This window comes from Podarcis bocagei, assembly GCF_964188305.1.
Source record: "Podarcis bocagei genome assembly, chromosome: 14".
Taxonomy (NCBI): domain Eukaryota; kingdom Metazoa; phylum Chordata; class Lepidosauria; order Squamata; family Lacertidae; genus Podarcis; species Podarcis bocagei.
Genome location: NC_138139.1, coordinates 54,447,341 through 54,472,557, shown reverse-complemented (window position 1 = coordinate 54,472,557; position 25,217 = coordinate 54,447,341). Strand labels below are relative to the sequence as shown.

The 25,217-nt window shown below is 45.8% G+C and overlaps 2 protein-coding genes across 3 annotated transcripts in view; both read left to right on the top strand.

Moving 5' to 3' along the window:
• The window catches only part of LOC308572870 (uncharacterized protein), a gene marked incomplete at its 5' end in the record, with an annotated part of 179,729 nt that overhangs the window by 19,547 nt on the left and 134,965 nt on the right, over positions 1 to 25,217 (top strand). The window lies entirely within an intron of this gene.
• The window catches only part of MMD2 (monocyte to macrophage differentiation associated 2), a 38,699-nt gene that overhangs the window by 11,044 nt on the left and 2,438 nt on the right, over positions 1 to 25,217 (top strand). For both annotated transcript variants that reach the window (XM_081169739.1, XM_081169740.1), the window contains exons 2-6: positions 18,258 to 18,339; positions 18,814 to 18,974; positions 20,730 to 20,804; positions 21,841 to 21,942; positions 23,871 to 23,940. In XM_081169739.1, the coding sequence (XP_081025865.1) occupies positions 18,258 to 18,339; positions 18,814 to 18,974; positions 20,730 to 20,804; positions 21,841 to 21,942; positions 23,871 to 23,940 (490 nt within the window). The remainder of the gene's footprint in view (positions 1 to 18,257; positions 18,340 to 18,813; positions 18,975 to 20,729; positions 20,805 to 21,840; positions 21,943 to 23,870; positions 23,941 to 25,217) is intronic.

The following is a 25,217-nucleotide window of genomic DNA, read 5'->3' as shown; positions in this document are numbered from 1 at the left end:
GTGTCAGTTATGAAGCGATCAGGTTCCCGTCCGGGGATTATCTTACTGCCTCTCACCAGCCGTTTTTCCGCTTGTTTCCTCCTCCTGGTCTTTGCCACCTTGGAGGTATGGGTTACATTTGTTTTGCGTGACCCAAGGATGCCCAGCCGAGTATGAATTACACTTCTTTGCCACTTTAACACTTGTTGAGTGTAAGTGGGTCACGGCAGGGTGGACTCGTCGGCGCAGCTCTGATCACATCTCCCTTGCAGCAGAATTGGGGTTTATTATTATTATCATTTGATCAACTTTCTCCTTGCTTTCAGGATTTTGGAACGACACGCCGACTTCGAACTTTAAGCTGACTCCTATTAACCAATTAAGCAGGGTTGCTTCCTCTACCTCTTCTTTTTTAAAAGAAAGGGACCTGCACAAAACAAAATTCTAGCCAGTGGCTGTGCTTTCTGCAAGGTCACTTAAAGTGTGGGTGTTTGTTCATTTGGATAGCTTCTCTGCCCTCAAGGAGACATTCGGGGTTCGTGTTGTAGTCTGTTATTTTGGCCTTGAGGCGGCTTCTAAATGGGTGTTTCACTGGAGAGCAAAGGTGTGTTCTTTGAGGGGTGCGCGAACTGTGACATGACAGGAGCTTATAAAATTAGACAACTTCAGTAGCATCTCTCGGTATTGTGAACAACACCGAACTTACCTTTTGTTGGTATCTTCATGAAGATAAAGAAAACAAAAGACTGAATTAAGCATTTGAAACATCTATTGAAATCAGACATTATAAGTTCATCTTAGACTGGGTAGTTCGCAAGTCTATGTGGCTTTGCACAAGGTTTTGTATTTTTCTCAGAAGATTGATGAAGAATGGATAATTATTTTGGTAATTATTGTGTGTATATTAGTCGCCAATGTGTTGCATGAGGTGTACTACTATAAAATTAGACATGGCATGGAGAAAGGTTTTTGCCCCTCTCTCATAACACCAGAATGCGTGGATATCCAATGAAGGTGAATGTTGTAAGATTCAGGCTAGGGAAAAGAAAGCCCATCTTCCACATAGCTGAACTTTGGAACTCCCTGTTGCAGGAGACCAGAGATGGCCACCTACCAGCTTTAAAAGAGGATTGGACAAATTCATAGAGGAGGAGAGAGCTGCTGAGGGCTGCTAGCCAGAATGGCTCGGCTCGGCTTCCACAGTCAGAGGCAGCAATTTTTTTGAATCCCAGTTGCTGGAAACCTCAGGACGGGAAAGTTGCTCTTGGACTCAAATCCTGCTTGCTAGTTTCCCACTGGGGCAGTTGGTTGGCCACAGTGAGAACAGGATGCTGGAAAACAGGGGCGAATGCCCTGACCCAGTAGGTTCTTCTTGCATTCTTATCCCTCCTAACTTGCAAGTTCCTTTTCTTCGCAGAGTTTCACAGGCTGGTCGCAGGCTTGTTTAAGCCTCTCAATATTAGTGACCTGGTAAGTTCCCTTGTGGGACGCGGGTGGCGCTGTGGGTTAGACCACAGAGCTTAGGACTTGCCGATCAGAAGGTCGGCGGTTCGAATCCCTGCGACGGGGTGAGCTCCCGTTGCTCGGTCCCTGCTCCTGCCAAGCTAGCAGTTCGAAAACACGTCAAAGTGCAAGTAGATAAATAGGTACCGCTCCGGCGGGAAGGTAAATGGCATTTCCATGCACTGCTCTGGTTCGCCAGAAGCGGCTTAGTCATGCTGGCCACATGACCTGGAAACTGTACGCCGGCTCCCTCGGCCAATAAAGTGAGATGAGCACCACAACCCCAGAGTTGGCCACGACTGGACCTAATGGTCAGGGGTCCCTTTACCTTTACTTTAAGCTCCCCTTCTTGGGAGAAAAGCAATGACAAATGTAGACAGCATCTTAAAAAGCAGAGACATCACCTTGCTGACAAAGGTCCGTATAGTTAAAGCTATGGTTTTCCCAGTAGTGATGTATGGAAGTGAGAGCTGGACCAAAAAGAAGGCTGATTGCCGAAGAATTGATGCTTTTGAATTTACCTTTACCTTTAAGTCCCCTTATATACCTCTTAAAAGAATGAACACGCCACAATCTTGTGTAAAGTATATAAAAGTAGTTTACTCACATCATCAGTTCACAGTTGGATCCCTGAAGGCAGACTTAGCTACAAAGATATATACATGTGGGTCTACTCCATATGGGGGGTTAATCCCAGTGACTACAGATTGGCAGTCACTGCAGTTCACACGACGAAAGGAAAATGGAGAAGGAGGGAGGAGGGCTGTGTGCCTTGTGCTTTTGTTACCTGGACAGGTAAGGTCACGTCCACCTCTAGTCACATGCAAGAGGAAGGATACCCCAGTCCAGGAGGAAACAGGAAGTTTTTGACTGGCTGGACCAAACATCCCCCTGCATATCCACTCTAGGAAAACAAGGAATGTTGTATTTGTCTGCTACATATGTATCACATCCCACAAGCCCAGCCTCTCCTGGGGAGTAGGGGTAAAACGTAGCCATACCACCTGCCCCTTCTACCTGAGCTCTCCTTTTCAGGAATTGCCAAGGCCTTGTGGGATACCTGGCCCTATGAACTGGCAACCATAGTCCGGAGAAGATGAATGAACCTTCCTGCAGTTGTCTGTCCTGCGAGCGAACCTCCCTTTAGCAGAGGTGCCTGTGATGTTTTTTTTATTTTAAAGATTGTGTTTCTTCCGGAGGGGCGAGGGAGGCGGGGAGCCCCATGCAAGCCAGAATCTTTGCGGAGCTGCCCTTTCAACACCTGGCGCTCCAGATGGGTGCGTAGGAGATGCATTTGGTTGTTCAAAAACAGGGGACAGGACATGCGCGATTGAGCACATGCGTAGGTGTTTTGGCAGAGACGGGATTATTTCCACCCATCTCTCTTCCTCCTTGGTGCTGGAAATCCTTTCCGTTTTGTCGATTGATGGGATGTGTTCAACCTGGAAAAGAGGAGGCAGAGAGGTGATATGAGAGCCCTCTATCTGAAGGGCTCCTACATGGAAGATGGAGCAGACTTGTTTTCTCCTGCTCTGGAGGGTAGGACTCGAACCCAGGGCTTCACATGGCAAGAAAGGAGATTCCTACTAAATGTTAGGAAGAACGTTTTGATGTAAGAGCTGCCTGACATTGCAACAGACCTCCTCGGGAGGCGGCGAACTCTCCTTCCTTGGAGGTTTTTAAGCGGAGGTTGGGTGGGCACTTGTCGTGGATGCTTTAGCTGTGATTCCTGCACTGCAGGGGGTTGGACTAGATGACCCTTGGGGTCCCTTCCAACTCTACAATTCTGTGATTCTATTATTTCTCTACTGCATTGATTTATGTTGGTTAATAATGATAGTAAATTTTAATTTATACCCCGCACTTCCCGGTTCAAAAACCAGGCTCAGGGCGGCTAACAACAAATTTAAAACACTTAATTGTAAAAGCAGCATAAAATACAGTATAAAAACATGAATAACAATAAAATTCAGAAATCACTTTAGGGGAAATAAGCATTAGATAATCCCCAGGGCTAGCTGGCTGAATTGGTCCTACTTGGGCCATTGAGGAGGCCAGGGGAGAATTAGCTGTGGGGTCTCAGAGCGGGGAATCTTCATAAAAGGGGAGGGGGAGGGAAGAGAAGGGAAATAAAAGATCAGGCTGAGTTCAAATTAAAGGCCAGGCGGAATAGCTCTGTCTTACAGGCCCTGTGGAAGGAGGTTAAATCCTGCAGGGCCCTGGTCTCCTGGGACAGATCATTCCACCAGGTCGGAGCCATCACCGAGAAGGCCCTGGCCCTGGTGGAGGATAGTCTGACTTTCTTAGGGCCCAGGACCTCTAAACTACAGTATGGTTATTCATGGACCTTAAGGTCCTCTTAATATGAAAGCACCCGTATTTGGGGATTCTCCCCTCCCTTTTTGGATCTGCAGTTTCTTTTTTACTGTTTTACAAAACAAAAAAGTTAAAATATAAACTAGAGGCTGTGCCACACTCTACTGGCGAAGCACTCCATGCTGCCACAAATGGGGCAGATCTTTTCTATGCTCATTTACATCCCTCTAAGGTGGGTGTGGCATGCATTTTCTGCTGGTTTAGAATGTAATTCGCTACCCAGAAGTGGCCTGTTTATAAGTGCAAGAGGGAAGGAAGACAGAAAATCCTATTTTCAAAGCTTGTAGTGAGAGCATTATCAGATTACAGATCGAAAGGTTAAAGAGACCCAGAGTCCAGCCGAGGGGAATTAGCAAAAGGCCGACTGCTGGCTGCAAGCTGATGAACAAAAGTAAGAGAGAGTCTTCACTGAAATCAAGGTTTCATTACCTGGAGTGCAACACTTAGTGCACCCAGTTGTGCAAATCTAACTGGCAGCTTAAGATTTTAAGCAAGCAAGTGCTATTGTGACTATTATTATTAACAGCTGCGGTATCTAGCGCTTACAAAGCATGCCAGATTTTCGGAGCACCGTTAAATGTCTCTGCCTGCGTGCTTGATATCTAAAAGACATGATACAAAAGGAAAAAGGATTGCGGAGGGATGAGGAAAACAAACACTGGGGCAGCTGCCAGGAGGACAGGATGCTCTCCCTCTCGCCACGACGATCTTCCTTCCTGTCTTGATGCCCTGATAATTTAAAATATTTTTAAAGAGGGCGTAAAAGTTCCTCTAAGCTCCATAAACACCACTGGAGTTTGTTAAAATGCATGCAGGAGGGGAAAGGGCTCCTGTGTTCAAATCCTGCTTGCAGGTTTCCTTTCCTTTTTTAAAAAAACAAATTTTATTGGATTTTTACAATTTAATATTCAACCAAATAACACAATTTGCCATATAAACAAAAAAGAAAAGGAAAAAAACCTCCCCATGACTTCCCTCAACTTCCCCTTCTGGTTCTTCAAACATTTATTACTTCTGCTTAATTTTTGTCTTGTTTTTATGATCTTATACCTCAATACACTTAAATTCTTGCCATTTTTATACCAAATTTTCTTTCGTAATTACATCTTGCACTCAATTACATTCCATATTATTCTTTCTTGACCTTTCAACTTGGTCTTATCCAGCACATTAGAGAAAATTGCTTAGGTTAGATAAAATGTTGTTTCCCCTGCTGGTTTCTACAGCCACAGCTGGCGCTGTGAATCTCCAACCGTTTTTGACTCCATCCTCCTCCATCGTCTCCCGAGACAGACGGAAGCCAATGGAGATTACAAAGAGAACAGGACAGCGTGAAAGCTATCCCTGGTCTCTGGTCCCCAGTGACTCGGCAGCGAAGGGAAGGTTCTCTGCACGCCCTCAGAGGCACCCTTGCCTTTGCTCACCACGACGAACACATGTTGCAGCAGGGATGAGCCTCAGCATTTGAAAAGGAGCTCAGATTTATACTGAGTCCCCCGGTCCATCTAGCTCTCAGTTGTCTGCACTGACGGGCTGCAGCCCTGCAGGGTCTCAGAGAGAGGATGTTGCCAGTCAGAGATGGAAGGAGGGACCTTCCGCATGGATACCTACCACTGAGCATCAACGCTGGAAAGTAGGCTCCAAAGCAGGGGTCAGCAAACTTACCGCGCCTCGGGCCGGTGTCTCCAGTGCTGACCACGTGGCAAGCCAAAGAGTGTGTGCCCATTCACGTGTGCACACGCTATTTCTGGTGCACTTCCGGGTCGGAGAAGCACCGGAAATAGCTTGTGCCCGTGTGCACGGGCCTCCTCCGACCCAGATGTGCACCGGAAATAATGCTTGCGCATGCACACAACACCTGTGCATGCACACAAGCTATTTCCAGTGTGAAATAGAGTCAGTGTGGTGTAGTGGTTAAGAGCGGTGGACTCGTAATCTGGGGAACCGGGTTCGCGTCCCCGCTCCTCCACATGCAGCTGCTGGGTGACCTTGGGCTAGTCACACTTCTTGAAGTCTCTCAGCCCCACTCACCTCACAGAGTGTTTGTTGTGGGGGAGGAAGGGAAAGGAGATTGTGAGCCGCTTTGAGACTCCTTCGGGTAGTGATAAAGCGGGATATCAAATCCAAACTCTTCTCCTTCCAGTGCTCCTCTGATCCAGAAGTGGACAGCCACACCACGCAGCGCAGCGCAGCGCAGTGCTGGTAAGAGCGGGCAGTGGCAGCGGGTGGCAGGGATCGCCGTGGGCTGGATAAACGAGTCCCTTGGGGCTTATCCGGCCCGCGGACCTTAGTTTGGGGACCCCTGCTCCAAAGGTTGCTCTCTTAGTGGTAGTGCAGGCCTGGGACTGAACATGCATCAATTTGTTGCGCCTCCCAGTCTCCTTCTGCGGCATAGCCTTCCTCGTTTTAGCTTCCTCGGTCTTCGGTTTCCCTGACAACTCCTTCCACCGACAGATGCTCAGAGCCTCTCCATGCTGTTGTTTCCCTTCCTTGTGGCATTACCCCCCACCCTGGTTTTCCTAGCTGTTTTTTCTTCTTGCTGGCGTTCCTTTCATCCCAAAGGCATGAATATCACACCCCAAATTGGCCTACTGCTTCTTAAAACCTTTAAATCGGGATTCTGTACCATTCTGAGTCACTGCTGCTGCTGCCCTGGTACCTGCGTCTCCCCTTCCCCCAAATCCTGCCATGCATTCATTATTTTTTATTTACTTTCCATTTAATTATATACATTCTCATCATCATTATCATCCACTTTACCGCTCTGGCTCTTTAGAGCCAATCGACTTCTTTCCCTCCTGCCTCATGGCTATTGAAATTCACCTTTATCTCATTGCATTTTGTACGTTGTCTAATTCTAATTACACTCATTACAAAACGGCTCAAAATTTAAATAAATATAGAAAGGTAGGGAATTTCTCATTACAAGTCTTCAGACAACCCTGCTAGTGATGCCATAATCTTTCAAATATCGTATAAATTTACTCCGGTCCTTTTGGAATCCTTGATCATGCTGGTTTCAGATTTTTCCCGTCAGCTTTGCCAGTTCAGGAAAGTCCATCATCTTCATCTGCCCCTCATCTTTCGTTGGTACTTCTTCTTGTTTCCATTTTGGGGCTAAAAGAATTCTTGCCACACTTGCTGCATACACAAACAGTCTTTTATCTTCCCTTGGTGTCTCTTCACCCACTATCCCTAATAGAAAGGCTTCTGGTTTTTTAACAGAAGTATGTTTAAACATTTTCTTTAGCTCATTTTATATCATTTCCCATAAAGCCTTTACCTCTTTACAAGTCCACCACATGTGGTAGTAGAAGATACCCTCCCTTTCTTTACATTCCCAACACGCATTGGTTCTTGTCTTGAACATTATAGCCAGTTTTGCTGGTGTTAAATACCACCTCTACATCATTTTCATAACATTTTCTTTAAGTGCACTGCATGCAGTAAAATTAATGCCTTCCTGCCATGCATTCATACACACACACACACACACACACACACACAATTTCCAAAAATCATATACCATGCTTTCTTATCTTATATACTGTTTTGGACTTCCATCAACCGCATCTGAAGATTATTCAATCTTTATCACTTAATTTACATTTCCCAATTTCTCTATTACTTTTAATTGTCCTTAACTAATAATTCTCTTCCTAGTCTTTCTTGCAATATTTCACATAATCCTCCTTACAAAACTTCTTGCAGTCCCACTAGCGTAATCTGTTACAATTGCTTTTCAAATAGTTCAAATATTTACTCCAGTCCTCTGAGAATCTCTGGTCCCGGAGGTTTCGAATCCTTCCTGTTGTCTTATCTCATTCTGCATAGTCCATTAATTTCATCTGCCATGCTTCTTTTGTCGGTAGTTCTTCTGGTTTCCATTTTTGTGCCAATAATATTCTTGCTGCCGTTGTTGCATATGAAAACAATTTACTATCCCGTCTATTAATATCCTCCCCTACAATGCCAAGTAAAAAAATGCTTCTTTTTTAAATAAATGTATATTTCAAGATCTTTTTCATCTCGTTATATATCATTTCCCAGAAGCTTTTCACTTTCTTACATTCCCACCACATGTGACAAAAAGTTCCTTCTTTTTCTTTACATTTCCAGCATTTATTACTTATTTTATACATTTTGGCATTCATTCTTACCATCGTTGAAAGAAGAGCTTGCAGGATCAGGCCAGCATCCTGTTCTCACAGAGGCCAACCAGATGCCCATCGTAGGAGACGAGAGAGCAGGATCCAAGCCCCAGGAAAACTCTCTTCTCCTGTGGTTTCCCGCTATTGGCACCCAGACCCATTTACTGCCTCCAACCTGGACTGTCCTTGTTATGATTTAAATAGGTCTACTCTTGAGTATGGTGTAGTTGGTCGCAAGCCCTATTTAACAGAGTGGCCAGGGAGAATATTCCAAAATCTGGATGCTGGGACAGAAAACCTCACCCCAGGAGGCCCCCGCTTGCCTCAGAGGTGGGTATCCAGCAAATCCGCACGCCCTTGGCTGGGCTGGCACATGTGGGTCCCAGATTTTTGGGTCCCAGGCCATTTAGAGTACTCTGAATTGATCCTGGAAGTTGAGCAGCCAGTGTAGCTTTTATGCTGAGATCTATGGATCGAGGGCGGTATATGAATTTAATAAATAACAGCAGTCGTAGAGCTCTGCTGGCAAAACAGGGTAAAATCTGCAGGTAAAACTGGCTGCCATAACCCAACTTCTTTCTGCAGAAAGGAACAGTGGAATTCTGCCACCTGCGTGAATTAAACTGAGACAGGAAACATAATAACATACCGTATTTTTCGCGCCATAAGACGCACCTGACTATAAGATGCACCTAGTTTTTAGAGGAGGAAAACAGGGGGGGGGGGAATTCTGAACAAAACAGTGGATGTATGATTTTTGTGGTGCAGGCTGTAGCCACAGACATGCTATGTGATCTGATGGTGAATTTGGGGTGACCCAATGCAAAAATCCTGAGGATCCATGGGCTTTTACCTCCCCGCTCCCAGGCAGCCTCCTTTATCTCTAGCGTCCCTTATCTCCCTCCCCGATTGCTTGCCGATCAGCTGCTTCCTTTTAACACGCCCTTCCCTCTTTCAAAAAAAAGAGCATGATCTGCTTTTCTCTGCTGGGCAATTCGGCTCCAGGGACCACGCATTCGCTCCATAAGACGCACAGACATTTCCCCTTACTTTTTAGGAAGAAAAAAGTGTGTCTTACGGAGCGAAAATACGGTACGTAGAGACTGCTGGATCAGGCCAATGTCCCGTCTAATCCAGCATCCTGTTCTCATAGAGGAAAGCCTGCGGGAAAAGTGCAAGCAGGATTCGAACACAAGAGCAACTCTCCGCTCCCGTGGTTTCCAGCAACTGGCACCCAGACGCATTTACTGGTGAGGATGGAGGGTTTGTGGTCCTGCAAACCGGCTCCCATCAGCTCCAGGCAGGACAGGGATGCTGGGAGCATGTGGTCCAGCGGTTTTGGGTACCAGAGGTACCCCATCTCTGCTCTCTGGGGTCTCAGGAGACAGCTCCCGAGGCCAGATTATTATTATTATTATTATTATTATTATTATTATTATTATTATTATTATTATTAATTATTATTATTTCTACCCCAGCCCATCACTAACGGGCTGCCCTTCTCCCTCCTCGGGGAAAAGCCCCCAAGAGCCACACACACAGCTCGGCTCTTGGGAGCTTTTGAAGGAGGTGGGGGAAGTGAGAGCGCCTCGCTCTGTCCCTTCCCCCACCTAGCGCAAAAGCCAGGGATAGCCACGCGAAGCCTCCCCAGGGCAGTGGGATGAAGGCTCCCCGCTCCCCTGCGGAGGCTTCGAGGGCTAACCCCAGAGCGGCTCAGGAGCTTGTGGGGCTGGTGGGGGAAGCCCGGGTCCCCCCCCCCCAGTCCCAAAGAACAACTTGTGGGGCTGGTGATGGGGGAAGCCCGGGTTCCCCACCCCCAGCCCCAGGGACCACACATTCGCTCCATAAGACGCACAGACATTTCCCCTTAGATTGTAAGAGGGGGGAAAGTGTGTCTTATGGAGCGAAAAATACGGTAAAAACTTCCCTGGACAGATCCTTTCTCTAAGTGGAGAGGGCATTGGGGATGGAAGCTGGGGCCTTCTGCATGCAGAGCAGGTGTCCTGCTCCTAAGCAGTGGAGTTTTGCCAGGGGACCATTCATCCCCCCTTGAATGTAACAGCTAGAAAAGGGGAAGAAATACCCCCATCCACTGGCTGTCTGGCATTCGGCACAAGATATTTCCTCCCGAATCCTTGCGAGCAAACACACACACAAAGGAAGGGAATGCGGGAGGCTGGTGTTGGACTTGTCTTTGATTTTGAGGGACAAGCAGCCCTTTGTTTCTGAGCCCGGAAAGCTGGGAACTCGAGGTAATTCTTTTTAAATCTCTCTCTCTCCCTCTCTTTTGGGGAAGCAGGAGAAGAGAAGGGGGCAAACAGGGTTGTGAGAAGCCTTCAGCCGCCTTAACAAGCCTCCCATCTTAATCTCAGATGTTTGCCCGTCTCTCGGCAATCTTTGACGTCGGGGAGGGTTGCCAACTGTCCAGCTGCTAGTGCAGCTTTGAAATCAGCTCAATTAGTAGAGGGCCTTGTTTATCTCCACACTCTGAACGGGTTTCATTTTTCTTCTTCTGGTAATAATAATAAGATAATGCTTGAAAGCACAAGAGCGGGCGAACCAGTGTGCTGTCTACAGGGCTGAATCAATACCTTAGGGGCCCTAAGCAATTAGAAGATTTTAGTGGCACCCATATGTACAGTGGTAAGGGATGCGGGTGGCGCTGTGGGTTAAACCACTGAGCCTAGGACTTGCCAATCAAAGGTTGGTGGTTCGAATCCCCGCGACGGGGTGAGCTCCCGTTGCTTGGTCCCTGCTCCTGCCAACCTAGCAGTTCGGAAGCATGCCAAACTGCAAGTAGATAAATAGGTACCACTCTGGCAGGAAGGTAAAAGGCATTTCCTTGCGCTGCTCTGGTTCGCCAGAAGCGGCTTAGTCATGCTGGCCACACGACCTGGAAGCTGTACGCCGGCTCCCTCGGCCAATAAAGCGAGATGAGCACCGCAACCCCAGAGTCAGCCACGACTGGACCTAATGGTCAGGGGTCCCTTTACCTTTATATGTACAGGGGTACCTTGGTTCTCAAATGCCTTGGTACCCAAACAACTTGGAACCCGAACACTGCAAACCCGGAAGTAAACACTGCAAACTCGGAAGCCGGATGTGCTCTGTTTTGAGTGCCGCACTTCCATTTTGAGTGTTATGCTGAGGTCTGTCTGTTTTTGCTGTTTATTTTCCATTTTTGTTTGATTGCGTGACTGCAGTACATTGTTTATTGCTTTCATTTTATGGATCAATGGTCTTGTTAGATAGTAAAATCCACGTTAAATTGTTTTAGGGGTTGTTTTTTAAAGTCCAGAATGGATTAATCCATTTTGCATTACTTTCTATGAGAAAGCATGCCTAAATTTTGGAACGGACTTCCGGAACGGATTAAGTTTGAGAACCAAGGTACCACTGTAATTCAAAACCAAATTATTACTATGTATATTTTTATACCTCGCATTTTTCCTTGGCAGGGTCTCAAGGTGACTTAAAATTAAACAGGAACAGCTAATACATTTTATAAAAAATATATCTGTGAAAGCTCAGGGGTCGCATAATGCAATGCACAACATGTATATATATTGTTATATGCCACCCCCATTCTCCAAAGAGAGAGAGATTTCAGTGGTTCCAGGCACTTACCCAGGGTTTGGTTAACACTAGAATGTGTGGACTTCCCCTGAAGCTGAATGCTGGAAGATTCAGGAAAGAAGAAAGCAGGTCCTTCTTTGTGTAGCACAGAGTTAAACTGTGGAACTCCCTCCCACATCAGGCAGGGATGGCCTGCAAATCGGATGGTTTTAATAGAGGATTAGACACATTGAGGAGGAGGAGGAGAGGGTTATCAGTGGTTACTAGCCAGGACGGCTATGCTCTGCAGCAATAATAATAATAATAATAATAATAATAATAATAACAACAACAACAACAACAACAACAACAACAACAACAACAACAACAACAACAACAACAACAACAATTTATTATTTATATCCCACCCATCTGGCTGGGTTTTCCCAGCCACTCTGGGCGGCTTCCAACAAAATATTAAAATACCATAATACATCAAACATTAAAAGCTTCCCTAAACAGGGCTGCCTTCAGGTGTCTTCTAAAAGTCTGGTAGTTTTTGTTCTCTTTGACATCTGATGGGAGGGCGTTCCACAGGGAGGGCGCCGCCACCGAGAAGGCCCTCTGCCTGGTTCCCTGTAACTTGGCTTCTCGCAGGGAGGGAACCACCAGGAGGCCTTCGGAGCTGGACCTCAGTGTCCAGGCAGAACGATGGAGGTGGAGACGCTCCTTCAGGTGTACAGGACCGAGGCCGTTTAGGGCTTTCAAGGTCAGCACCAACATTTTGAATGGTGCTCAGAAATGTACTGGGAGCCAGTGTAGGTCTTTCAAGACCGGTGTTATGTGGTCTTGGTGACCACTCCCAGTCACCAGTCTAGCTGCTGCATTCTGGATTAGTTGGAGTTTCCGGGTCACCTTCAAAGGTAGCCCCATGTAGAGCGCATTGCAGTAGTCCAAGCGGGAGATAACTAGCGCATGCACCACTCTGGCAAGACAGTCTTTGGGCAGGTGGGGTCTCATTCCGCATACCAGATGGAGCTGGTAAACAGCTGCCCTGGACACAGAATTGCCCTGCGCCTCCATGGACAGCGGTGAGTCCAGAATGACTCCCAGGCTGCGCACCTGGTCCTTCAGGGGCACAGTTGCCCTATTCAGGACCAGGGAGTCCCCCACACCTGCCCACCTCCTGTCCCCCAAAAACAGTACTTCTGACTAGTCAGGATTCAACCTCAATCCGTTAGCCGCCATCCATCCTCCAACCGCCTCCAGACACTCACACAGGACCTTCACTGCCTTCACTGGTTCCGATTTAAAAGAGAGGTAGAGCTGGGTACCACCCGCCTATTGATGCTTCTGAATGCCAGTTGCTGGAAGAGGGAGGGCTCTTGTGTTCAAATCCTGCTTGAGGCATCTGGCTGGCCGCTGTGAGATCAGGATGCTGGGCGAGGTAGGTCATTGGCCTGATCCAGCCCCAGGCTTTTCTCATGTCCCCTGTATTGATTGTATACATACGATTGTGTGTCATCTGACCCGTCTACTGCAATTATTAAGTTTGCAGATGACACCACCATAATGGGTTTAATAACAGGTGGAGACGAATCAGCATATAGAGGGGAGGTCCAAAAAATATCTCCATGGTGCCTAGGGAACAACTTGCACCTTAATATCAGCAAGACAAAGGAGATGGTGTTGGACTTTCAGAGGAATAGAGAAGAACTAGCCCCGCTGTTACATCAGGGAGGGCTGTGCGGAGAGAGTCTCTTCCTTTAAATTCCTAGGAGTTTATCTGAATACAACACAAGATATTATGGGCTGTCCCGGGAATCCACTGGATGACATCACGGAAGAACGTTGCCTCAGGAGAGTGAGGAAAATCATCAGGGATGATTCACACCCTGGCCAGCACTTTCTTGATCTCCTGCCCTTGGGCAGAAGATATAGAAGCATGATTAGTCGCACCAACAGGGTAAAGAACAACTTCTATCTATCAGGAGTGCTCTGATGGTGTTTCCTGCTTGGCAGGGGGTTGGACTCGATGGCCCTTGTGGTCTCTTCCAACTCTATGATTCTATGATTCTATGATTCTATCTGTGGGCTGTTAGGCTGCTGATGAAAAGATAACAACAGGGCAACTGACTTTTGGGTTTGAGAGAGCTGAGTGGGGGGTGCTTGTATAATCTCACTGCATACAAGTTGTAAAGGTTAAGGTAAAGGTAAAGGGACACTTGACCATTAGGTCCAGTCGCGGACGACTCTGGGGTTGCAGCGCTCATCTCACTTTACTGGCCGAGGGAGCCAGCGTACAGCTTTCGGGTCATGTGGCCAGCATGACTAAGCCACTTCTGGCAAACCAGAGCAGCGCACGGAAACGCTGTTTACCTTCCCGCCAGAGCGGTACCTATTTATCTATTTGCACTTTGACATGCTTCTGAACTGCTAGGTGGGCAGGAGCAGGGACCGAGCAATGGGAGCTCACCCCGTTGTGGGGATTCGAACCGCCAGCCTTCTGATCGGCAAGCCTTAGGCTCTGTGGTTTAATCCACAGCGCCACCCGCATCCCTATACAAGTTGTACAAGTGACAATAAAGTATTTCAACTTCAATTTAATTCATTCAGGTGGCAGGATCCCCCTCTCCGTGTGTTCTTCTGAAATGCAACAGGTTTGTCCCCTCCGAGGCACCAGAGTTGCCTAATTCTTCGCCTCACTACATTCAGCTGGCCTCTCACTATATCCCTTTCGTTACCAGGGAGAGACATTTCCACCAGATTGCTTATACGGAAAGAAATGAAGGGAACGAAAACAGGCCCCTTTGACCTCCACAACTGAGAGTTGCTGTGTGTGTGTGTCGACCCTCTTGCCCCCAGTCTCGTGTGCTTTTCTCGCTCTCCCTGCCAAACCACATTGAATTTTGCTGATGGGGTTTTTATGTGCCACCCCCAAAACCACAATGCATTTCTTTTTCTAAGCATGGGTTTGAAATGATTGATCGGTAAGCCGCCTTGAGGGTCCCGTCTGCGTCAAGGAATCCATTAATAAACTCGGGGGCTGGCTTCCCCAGGCTTGGGGAAATGGATTGACACTGATGGAACTCAAAGCCTCTCTGTATCCCATTCCGCATCCCTCATCTCCCTCAGATCCAGGTTCCTGGTTCACAAAGAGACCTCCAGGCTGCCTCCCCTCAAAGCATTTCTCCTCCACGCAGCGCAGCAAATAGCTCTGAGACAACAGCGCATTATTCTCCTGTTGTGGTTGCCCAGCAACCATGGGCGCCTCGCTGGAACCCCCCATTTGGGTGATGTGGGGGAAATGAAATCCTTTCTGTGTCTCCTGGGCACCCAGGGCTTCAGAGTGATGTCACGGTTTCCACAGAAACATACAGGAGGTTATTTTTTTTATTTAAAAAAAAAAGCCCTAAACACTGTTCTTTTATTTATACGCATTTAAGCTCCCCTTCTTGGGAGAAAAGCAATGACAAACCTAGACAGCATCTTAAAAAGCAGAGACATCACCTTGTTGACATAGGTCCGTATAGTTCAAGCTATGGTTTTCCCAGTAGTGATGTATGGAAGTGAGAGCTAGACCATAAAGAAGGCTGATCGCCAAAGAATTGATGCTTTTGAACTGTGGTGCTGGAGGAGACTCTTGAGAGTCCCATGGACTGCAAGAAGATCAAACCTCTCCATTCTGAAGGAAATCAGCCCTGGGTGCTCACTGGAAGGACAGATCCTGAAGCTGAGGCTCAAAGACTTTGGCCACCTCAGGAGAAGAAAAGACTCCCTGGAAAAGACCCTGATGTTGGGAAAGATGGAGGGCGCAAGGAGAAGGGGACGACAGAGGACAAGATGGTTGGACAGTGTTCTCGAACCTACCAACATGACTTTGACCAAACTACGGCAGGCAGCGGAAGACAGGCGTGCTCTCGTCCATGGGGTCACAAGGAGTCGGGCACGACTAAACGACTCAACAACAACAACAACTAGCTCCCCTTTTTCTAAGGAGTCCTAGGGTGGGTTAGCACAGCTTATCGATGCAGTGAATGAAGCCATGGGGGCAGGTCTTGCCCAGGTAAACAGGGGACAGGTCACAGAATTGTAGACTTGAACGGTACCTCCAGGGGTCATGCAGTCCAACCCCTGCAATGCGGGAATCTCAGCTAAAGCATCCGAGACAGATGGCCATCCCACCTCTGCTTAAAAACCTCCAAGGAAGGAGAGTCCACAACTTCCCAAGGGAGACGGTTCCACTGTTGAGTGGCTCTTGCTGGCAGAAAGTTTCCCCCCCGTATGTTTTGTTGGAATCTCCTTTCTCGTAACTTGAAGCCATGGGTTCAGGTCCTACCCTCCAGAGCAGGAGAAAACAAGCTGGCTCCATCTTCCATGTAGGAGCCCTTGAGATATTTGAAGATGGCTATCCTATCTCCTCTCAGTCTCCTCCAGGCTAAACATCCAAGCTACTCCTTCAACCACTCCTCATCAGGCTTGGCTTCTTGATCATATTGGTCTCCCTCCTCTGCACACCTTCTAGCTTGTCAACTTAAATTGTGGTGCCCAGCTGTGAAGCTTTGTGTATTCAGCAAATACGATGTCCAACACTGAACAGTGATTCCGGATATTGACTACTGTTTTGTAGAATTCTTCATCAGCGTGGCGGGAGGATATAGAATTGCTTCATAAACCTATCTTATTTCGAATGAATGTATGTAAATGAAAATATCAAATGCTGTGGAACAGCGCTCATGTAATAGTGTAGCCACCATGCTGACGAAGAATTCTGCGAAACCATAGTCAATATCTGGAATACACAGCTTGTCTTTCATCTGGTACCTCGCTTCATTTAAAGATTTTCAGAGATTTTGAGACTAAAGATTTCATTTTGTACTTGTTATGGTTTGAAGGAATTCTATAAAGATTGTCTATTCCATATCTATTCCATATCTGAAGAAGTGTGCATGCACACGAAAGCTCATACCAAGAACTAACTTAGTTGGTCTTTAAGGTGCTACTTAGTTGGTCTTTACTTTAGTTGGAATTTTTTATTTTGTCTATTCCATATGTACATGGTCATCGTGTTGCCTAGACATTGCTGACATACTCTTTGCAACACAGGGGTCTGTTTGGTTAATTTGTCATTTCGGTATGGTCCATCATCTTGATTTTCCATTCTTTTCTGGTTGGGACTTTGTCTTCTTTCCATCTCTGTGCAAAAAGCATCCTTGCAGCTGTCGTCACTTACATAAATAGTCTTTTCAAGTCCTTTGGTAGTTCATCACCTATAATTCCTAATAGAAAAGCTTCTGGTTTTTTCACAAAGGTTATCTTGAACATTTTTTTTCAACTCATTATATATCATTTCCCAGAAAGCTTTCGTTATTTTGCATGTCCACCACATGTGGTAGAAAGTTCCTTCTCTTTCTTTACATTTCCAACATATACTGGTAGCAGTTTGATACATTTTTGCTAACCTTGTAGGTGTTAGGTGCCAACGGTACATCGACTCATTGTTGAAACCGTGTTTATGGAAGACAATCTTACTTGGCTACGAGTGATCGCCAAATAATTTTCGTATAGTTTTCTTTCAACGTACAGCACGCTGTAAACTTTAAACCTTTCCTCCATAACTTTTCCCAAGATGAAAATTGTCTATTACAGTATACCCAATGTCCTTTGTCCATATTTATTAAATCTATCAGTTGCTCTCTCCTCACCACAGCAATGCAAAGCAACTTACAATATTTTAAGCAAAGAAACCAAACACATACATAAATAAACATTATAAATTTTTATGTATGTGTTTGGTTTCTTTGCTTAAAATATTGTAAGTTAATTAATGCAAAATGTTTACAGACAACTAAAGATATGATATCATATCAACTGTATAGTGGTCGAAGGAAGTCAACGTCTTCCTTTTGACTTTTTTTAAAAAAATCTCTTCTTTCTTTATTTCTTTTTATTTTCAATATGTATCATTTTCTTATTTTTTTCTTATTAGTAGCTTTTTGGTATTCGGTAAGCTGTATTATTTGTATAACTGTACTCTTTTTTCTGGCATGTGTGTAATATTTATATAGAAAACAAAAATTTAGAGAAGCTTTCAAAAAACAACAACACATACTTAAATTACAACCAGCAAATTTAGCAATAAATAAATATTAATTATAAGAACTAACTTAAATATAATTGGTATTTTATTACTATTAATATTATTAGTGATTGTTTCTCATGAGGGTGGGCAAAGAATCCATTCTAGTGGGGGGGGGTTTGTAAAAAAAACTCGTTTATACTTTTCAGATATATTCATTTCACTGACTTTACACTCATTTTGACATTTCAAAACTTGACTTCCTTTCCCCTCTTTCTGTGGTTCCTTAAATTTATTTTTAATATCTTCTGCATATCCGAATTCAGTTAACTTACTCATTTATTTACCTCCTTTAAATATATACTCTTATGTAACTGCAAGTTATTAGAATAATCCTGCCAGTGTTTTTTATCTGTTTACAATTTGTCTGTACATATTCAATTTACAGTCAAACAAACAAAAAGTTTGTTAGCTTGATTTCTTATTCTTCTTGTAGGCTTTGCCATTTTTGCATAGTTTTTGTATCCATCATTCTAGTGAGATTCAGACTGTTACTTGCAGACCAACCTGTTTGCTGAACTTCTGTCTCTCTTCTCCATCTCTCCTCCTTCAAGGTTTATGAACCACAGAGTGCCGCCCAACCGGAGATACCAGCCCACAGAATATGAACATGCAGCCAATTGCGCCACACATGCTGTGAGTTGTATTATTATTATTATTATTATTATTATTATTATTATTATTATTTTAAATTTGTTTACCGCTCTTTATCCATAGATCTCAGGGCTGTTCAATATAAGTGTAAAGAGAAAGAAGGCACGATTTTTCACATGTGGCGGAACTGTAAAATAATCAAAAGGTTTTAGGAAACGATTTACAATGAAATGAAAAAAATGTTTAATATAATTTGTTAAAAAGCCAGAAGCTTTGGCCAAGACTTGCCAAAAGAGCAGAAAAAGTTATTCATGTGTGCGACAACAGTGGCTAGAATATTACTAGCCGAAAAATGGAAAGACAACAAAAAAATACTGTAATTGAATATTTGGATTGATAAATTGTTATGTTGAAATTGTTTAATAAAAATACTTTTAAAAAGAGAGAGAAATCTGCTAGTTTTAGCCAGATCAAGGGGGACATAAAGACCTTTTCTTCCCTTTCCTTCTCCCTCAGTTCTGGATCATTCCTAGCATCCTGGGTAGCTCCATCCTCCATGTCCTTTCGGACAACCCCTGGGAGACCATCTCCGCCTGGATCTACGGCTTTGGGCTGTCTGGCTTGTTCATCGTCTCCACCATCTTCCACACTATCTCCTGGAAGAAGAGCCACTTGCGGTAACTCTGACGTCTGCTGTGCAAGGGCGGGCGATGGCGGCGATGGAGCTCGCTTGCCCTTTGAGCAAAGCAGGCCTCTTGTCTCTCCAGCTTCCGGCAGCAAGCAGAGAGGCCACCTTGGCCTCTTGTTCTCCATCCTAGGATGGTGTAGCAGCCGGCCAGGTTGTGGGAATGTTCAGGGAGTCAGGAGAGGATATATTATTTATTAATATCCTTCCTAACTTGTGCTAGCAAGTTCTATAACTCAGCAGAGTTTTACATTCCCCTTTTAAATGGACAGCAGATAGCAGGTTGCAGGCTTGTTTAAGCCTCTCAATATTAGTGACCTGGTATGTCCCCTGGTAAGGGACGCGGGTGGCGCTGTGGGTTAAACCACAGAGCCTAGGGCTTGCTGATCAGAAGGTCGGCGGTTCGAATCCCCACAACAGGGTGAGCTCCCATTGCTCGGTCCCAGCTCCTGCCAATCTAGCAGTTTGAAAGCATGTCAAAGTTCAAGTAGATAAGTAGGTACCGCTCCGGCAGGAAGGTAAACGGTGTTTCCGTGCGCTGCTCTGGTTTGCCAGAAGCGGCTCAGTCCTGCTGGCCACATGACCCGGAAGTTGTATACCGGCTCCCTCGGCCAATAAAGCGACCCCAGAGTTGGTCACGACTGGACCTAATGGTCAGGGGTCCCTTTACCTTTACCTTTAAGTCCCCTTATATCCCTCTTAAAAGAATGAACACGCCACAATCTTGTGTAAAGTATATAAAATAAGTTTACTCACATCATCATCAGTTCACAGTTGGATCCCTGAAGGCAGACTTAGTTACAAAGTCTATGCATGTGGATCTATCCCATGTGGGGACAATCCCAGTGTCCTCTGGAAGCCAACAGAGCGTCTCTAGCTAAAAAGCTGCTCCAACAATGGAGGAAGTCAAAAGAGAGAGAGTGTGCTGCGTGCCTTGTCCTTTTGTTACCTGGACAGGTGAGGTCACGCCCACCTCTGGTCACAAGCAAGAGGAAGGATGCTCCAGGCTGTTGGAAAATTCAGTTCCACCATTGAAGACATGGAACTGTTGCATGTCACATGTCTGTTTACATACCAGCACAGCTTGCTGGGAACTTGCGTTGTGTGTATAGCTGTTGTTTTTCTCTGTGTCTCTGAGAAGACAAAGAGAGAGACGACATGTTTCTTTGTCTTGATTTATGAATAATAAATCCATAGTTGTAGTATGCTTCCACAAGCCTCACGCCTATTCTGTGTGCACTGTTTGCTCTGCTGATATAGTGTGCCTTGGCTTTGAAGCCTGGGTTGTTGATTTACGTCAGACCAGAGGCCGGTGGGTCTTCACAGCGGGACAGCTGGAAGGAGATGACCCAGCTAGGGCTAGCTAACTGGCCTTGTGACCCTCTGTATGCCAACACAGGCCAGGAGGAAACAGGAAGTTTTCGACTGGCTGGACCAAACATTCCCCTGCATGTCCAGTCTAGGAAAACAAGGAATGCTGTACTTGACTGTTATTTATGTATCACATCCCACACAGGTGAGGTGGGGAAAGGCCAGCCCATTTGTCTCCATGGCAACCCATTTGGACATGGAAATGGTGGCACTTGACTGGCTGGCTAAGGAACTTGTCTGGCTGGTTTTCCTGTTCATGTAGCCTCACCTGCACAGGATCAGATGTTTGGAAGGTACCCCTAGGTATCATCCAGACTGACCCCATCACACCTTTATGAAACAGTGTTCTTTCTTTCTCTCTCTTTCTCTTCTGCAGGACTGTGGAGCATTGCCTGCACATGTTTGACAGAATGGTCATCTACTTCTTCATAGCTGCCTCCTATGCCCCTTGGTGAGTTTTCGCGAGGGGTCTACCCAGCCTTTCAGAAACTTGAAGAGGGGCAGTGTGGTGTAGCGGTTAGAGTACTGGACTAGGAGACCAAGGTTCAAGCCTAGGGCAAGTCACTGCCTTCACAGCCTAACCTACCTCCCAGGATTGTCCTGGGGGTTAAATGGAGAGGGAGGAGAACCATGTAGCGCCACCTTGAGCTCCTCGGGGGATAAATGGCCTATACATGTGTAGTAATAATAATAGATATAATATTTGTTATTATTTCATGAAGCCACCCACATGATCCCCATCTGAAGCCTCTGAAAATTGCTCGGAAACTTCAGCTAGTGCAGAATTCAGCAGCCAGGTTGCTTACCGGAGCAAGACGGTTTGAGCATCTTGCACCGATCCTGGTCCGACTGAACTGGTTACCAATCAGTTTTCGGGCTCAATTCAAAGTGCTGGGTTTGACCTATAAAGCCTTAAACGGCTCAGGACCGCAATACCTCAAGGACCGCCTCTTTCCATATGAACCTACCCGGATCCTGAGATCATCTTCTGAGGCCCTCCTTCGGGTGCTGTCTCCTCGAGAGGTCTGGAGGGTGGGAACATGAGAACGGGGCCTTCTCTGCAGTGGCTCCCCATCTGTGGAATGCTCTCCCCAGGGAAGTTCACCTGGAGCCTTTGTTATACACCTTTAGGAGCCAGGCAAAAATGTCCCTTTTCAACCAGGCCCTTGGCTGACCTATATGACATCCTATACCCTTTTAAAATGGGGTGTGTGTGTGTGTCTTATTGAGCTGTTGTTTTTATTTTGATTATCTATTTTTTGGTCTTATATTTTGATTTTATTCTGTGAACTGCCCTGAGACCTCCAGGAATAGGGCAGCATATTAATAATAATAATAATGTCCATAGGTAAGCATTGCAGTCCCATCTCCCTCCTCCTTCGCTGTTCTGGATTTGTGTGTTTTCTCGTCTGTGTTTGTCTCTTTCTCTTCCCCTTTCCAGGCTCCTGTTTCTCTCAAGCACTCAATGGTCTCTGTTCTTCTCCCAGGCTGAATCTGCGGGAGTTGGGACCCTGGGCTTCCCACATGCGCTGGATCATTTGGATCATGGCCTCTGTCGGGACCATCTACGTTTTCTTTTTCCATGAACGGTGAGTCGAAACCTCGATATGCCCCCGAGGGCGCTGAGTGCCGACAAGAAGGGTGGAGGCACAGTGACAGGGCAGAAGTCCTTTGCACACAGAAGGTCCCAGGTTTCTTCACGCGGCGCGGAGTTAGTCTGCGGAACTCCTTCCCACATGAGGCAGTGATGGCCACCATCTTAGATGGCTTTAAAAGAAGATTCATGGATTAGGCTATTGATGGCTACCAACAAGGCAGCAGCAACAACAACAACAACAACAATTTTTATTTATATCCCACCCTCCCTGGCCAGAACCGGGCTCAGGGCAGCTAACCTCAAAATATGTAATATATTAAGACATAAAATTCAATGATTGACTAAAATACAGCTTAAAATCAGATTGAAAGCAAAATAAGATCAGATACCTTTTTATATATTCATTTAATATTGTGACAATGGAGATGAATGAAATGCGAATAGGGAAAAAGTATAAATGCTATGACGCAGAATGGAATTATGGTAAGCAGGAGGCAGGAGGGAGGGAAGTCGATTAGCTCATAGGAGCAAAGACCCATGAGTTAAAATAAGGTTGTGCTTTAACTATGTAAAATGGAAACCTAATGAAAAATATTACAAAAAAGAAAAGAAAAGGAAAACCTCCAGATGTTGTTAGACTACAGTTCTCCATGCTCTATGCCCCTGGCCCTTTGGCTACTTGAAGGAGTACGGCCAACTCGTCCTCAGGCGCTCCTACTCAGGAGTGTTAACGGAGAAATCTGAGGGCTCCCTTGGACAACAAACAAGGACACCAGGCAGGAATACCAGAGCAAAACAGCAGCCAGTAGGCTTGGTCTTGATTGAAGACTGCCGCGACAGGACTCCCACCTGCCACAAGGTGGAACAAGATGGAAGCCCCAAACAAAAGAGAACCCAAACTTTTATTAGCTGCTAATCCCCATGTTACAGCCCCCAAACTACATCACTAATACATCACGGTTACATCATGAAAGGGGAGGTCTGGTGGCAGTAATCTGAGCATCCTGGACCCTGCCCCATGGTTCCCCTTGCCCTCCACCAAACACCCACCAAGTGTAACAAGAGAGATCTTTACATTTCCCTGTTTCCCAGCCAAGTTCATCACACCCTTTTGTCTTCATCTGGGTTTGTGATTTCCGGAATGGCTACCTGTCTGGCACTCAGGCATCAGGATGCCAGGAATTATCACGCAGGCAGAGGGGCTGCTGAGTAGCTGAGCTCACATGTCGATATGAATTTCTGAAGTTTTCCCAGTGAGCCAGTACATAGATACATTCATCAGTGAATTCTTACATTTGATATTGTGCAGCAAAGGCCCTTTGAATAGATAGGAAGAAACTGTGATGAAGTGTTCCTGCAACTGTTGCATACCCTCCAACATTTCTCTGGTGAAAATAGGGACGTCCTAAACAAAAGCGGGACATTCCAGAATCAAATAAGAAACTAGGACAGCTTCTGTAAATCTGGGACCATCCCTGGAAAAGAGGGACACTTGGTGGGCCTGTTATTATATAAGTAAATAATAATAATAAATTGTGAACCAGCAAATATGTAAGTGTTTCGGAATACCTTTTCACATTACTACCCAGAGTTTAGCTCTGGGTAAATCGACGTGTCACCGGTTAGTAGGACTGTACTGTGGTCCCTACCCCACAAATGAAGGAACTAGCAATCTAACAAGGCAAACCATGTGCGGCCAAGCCCTTACGATGATCTACGGCTGGCGCAAAGTTGGCTTACAGCACCCCCTCGTGGAACGAAATACTTTTCACAAGCCCAGATTTTTGTCCCTTATGTACGCCTCCTGTTTTTAATTGCGGGGGAAATGATGGAAAATTGAACCCAGATTTCTCGTAAACGAATCCAGCCTGCCCGGTACTTCATTTGCATCTCAAAAGAAGTTGCTTTCTTTTCTTCCAGATACAAGTTGGTGGAGCTGGTGTGCTACGTAATCATGGGGTTCCTTCCTGCGGTGGTCATTCTCTCCATGGTACGTTACCTGTGTCCCGGGCAGGATGGAGTGCAGTGCACTGATTTTGCACTTACGGTCCTGTCCTTGCAATTCAAGCGGGGGTGGGGGGTGGGATAACAATATAAGAAGAAGAATAAATTATTATTTATACTATGCCCACCTGGCTGGGTTTCCCCAGCCACTCTGGGCAGCTTCTAACAAAATATTAAAAATACATTAAAACATCAGTCATTAAAAACTTCCCCAAACAGGGCTGCCTTTAGGTGTCTTCTAAACATCAGATAGTTGTTTATTTATTTCTCCACTACTGTCTCCACTACTGGCTGAAATTCAATTCAGTGCTCTTACATAGAACACGAGGAAATAGATAAAGCAAATGATTCAGTATTGTGCAGAAAAAAATGGACACCTGAGATAGCAATTGCAGTTGAGAATAGATTGAAAAAACTTTTCTAAGCAGGGCTGCCCTCAGGTGTCTTCTAAACATCAGATAGTTGTTTATCTCCTTGACATCTGGTGGGAGGGTGTTCCACAGGGCGGGCGCCACCACCGAGAAGGCCCTCTGCCTGGTTCCCTGAAACCTCGCTTCTCACAGGGAGGGAACCACAAGAAGGTCCTCGGCGCTGGACTTCAGTGTCCGGGCAGAACGATGAGGGTGGAGACGCTCCAGGTCTTCTGGACTGAGGCCGTTTAGGGCTTTCAAGGTCAGCACCAACACCTTGAATTGTGCTTGGAAACATAGGGAGAATGGTGGGATATAAATGCATTAAATGAATAAGATTCACGTTACGTGAGGCTGAGAGTCCTGCATTTTTCCTCGTAACGTCTAGCACCCAGCGAAGGTGCTCAGAGGTGCTTGTGCCCAGGGGTGGCCTGTTCTGCTTCGCCACCTGAGGCAAAATGGGAAAGTGCCAGCCCATGACAAGATCTCATAAGAGTTCCCCAAAATTTCATGGGGTTCTCGCGGGATCTTGCCTGAACCTGGAAGCAGCTGACACTTCTCATTTCACCATACTCTCCAACATTTATCTGATGAAAATAGGGACGTCCTATTCCATAACAACAACAACAACAACAACAACAACATCAACAATAATATTTATACCCCGCCCATATGACTGGGTTTCCCAGTGAGTCTGGGAGGCTGCCAATATACAGTCGTACCTTGGAAGCCGAAAAGAATCCGTTCCAGAAGTCCATTTGACTTCCAAAATGTTCAGAAAGCAGAGCGCGGCTTCTGATTAGCTGCAGGAACCTGCTGCAGCCAATCAGAAGCCGTGGAAGCCCCGTCAGAT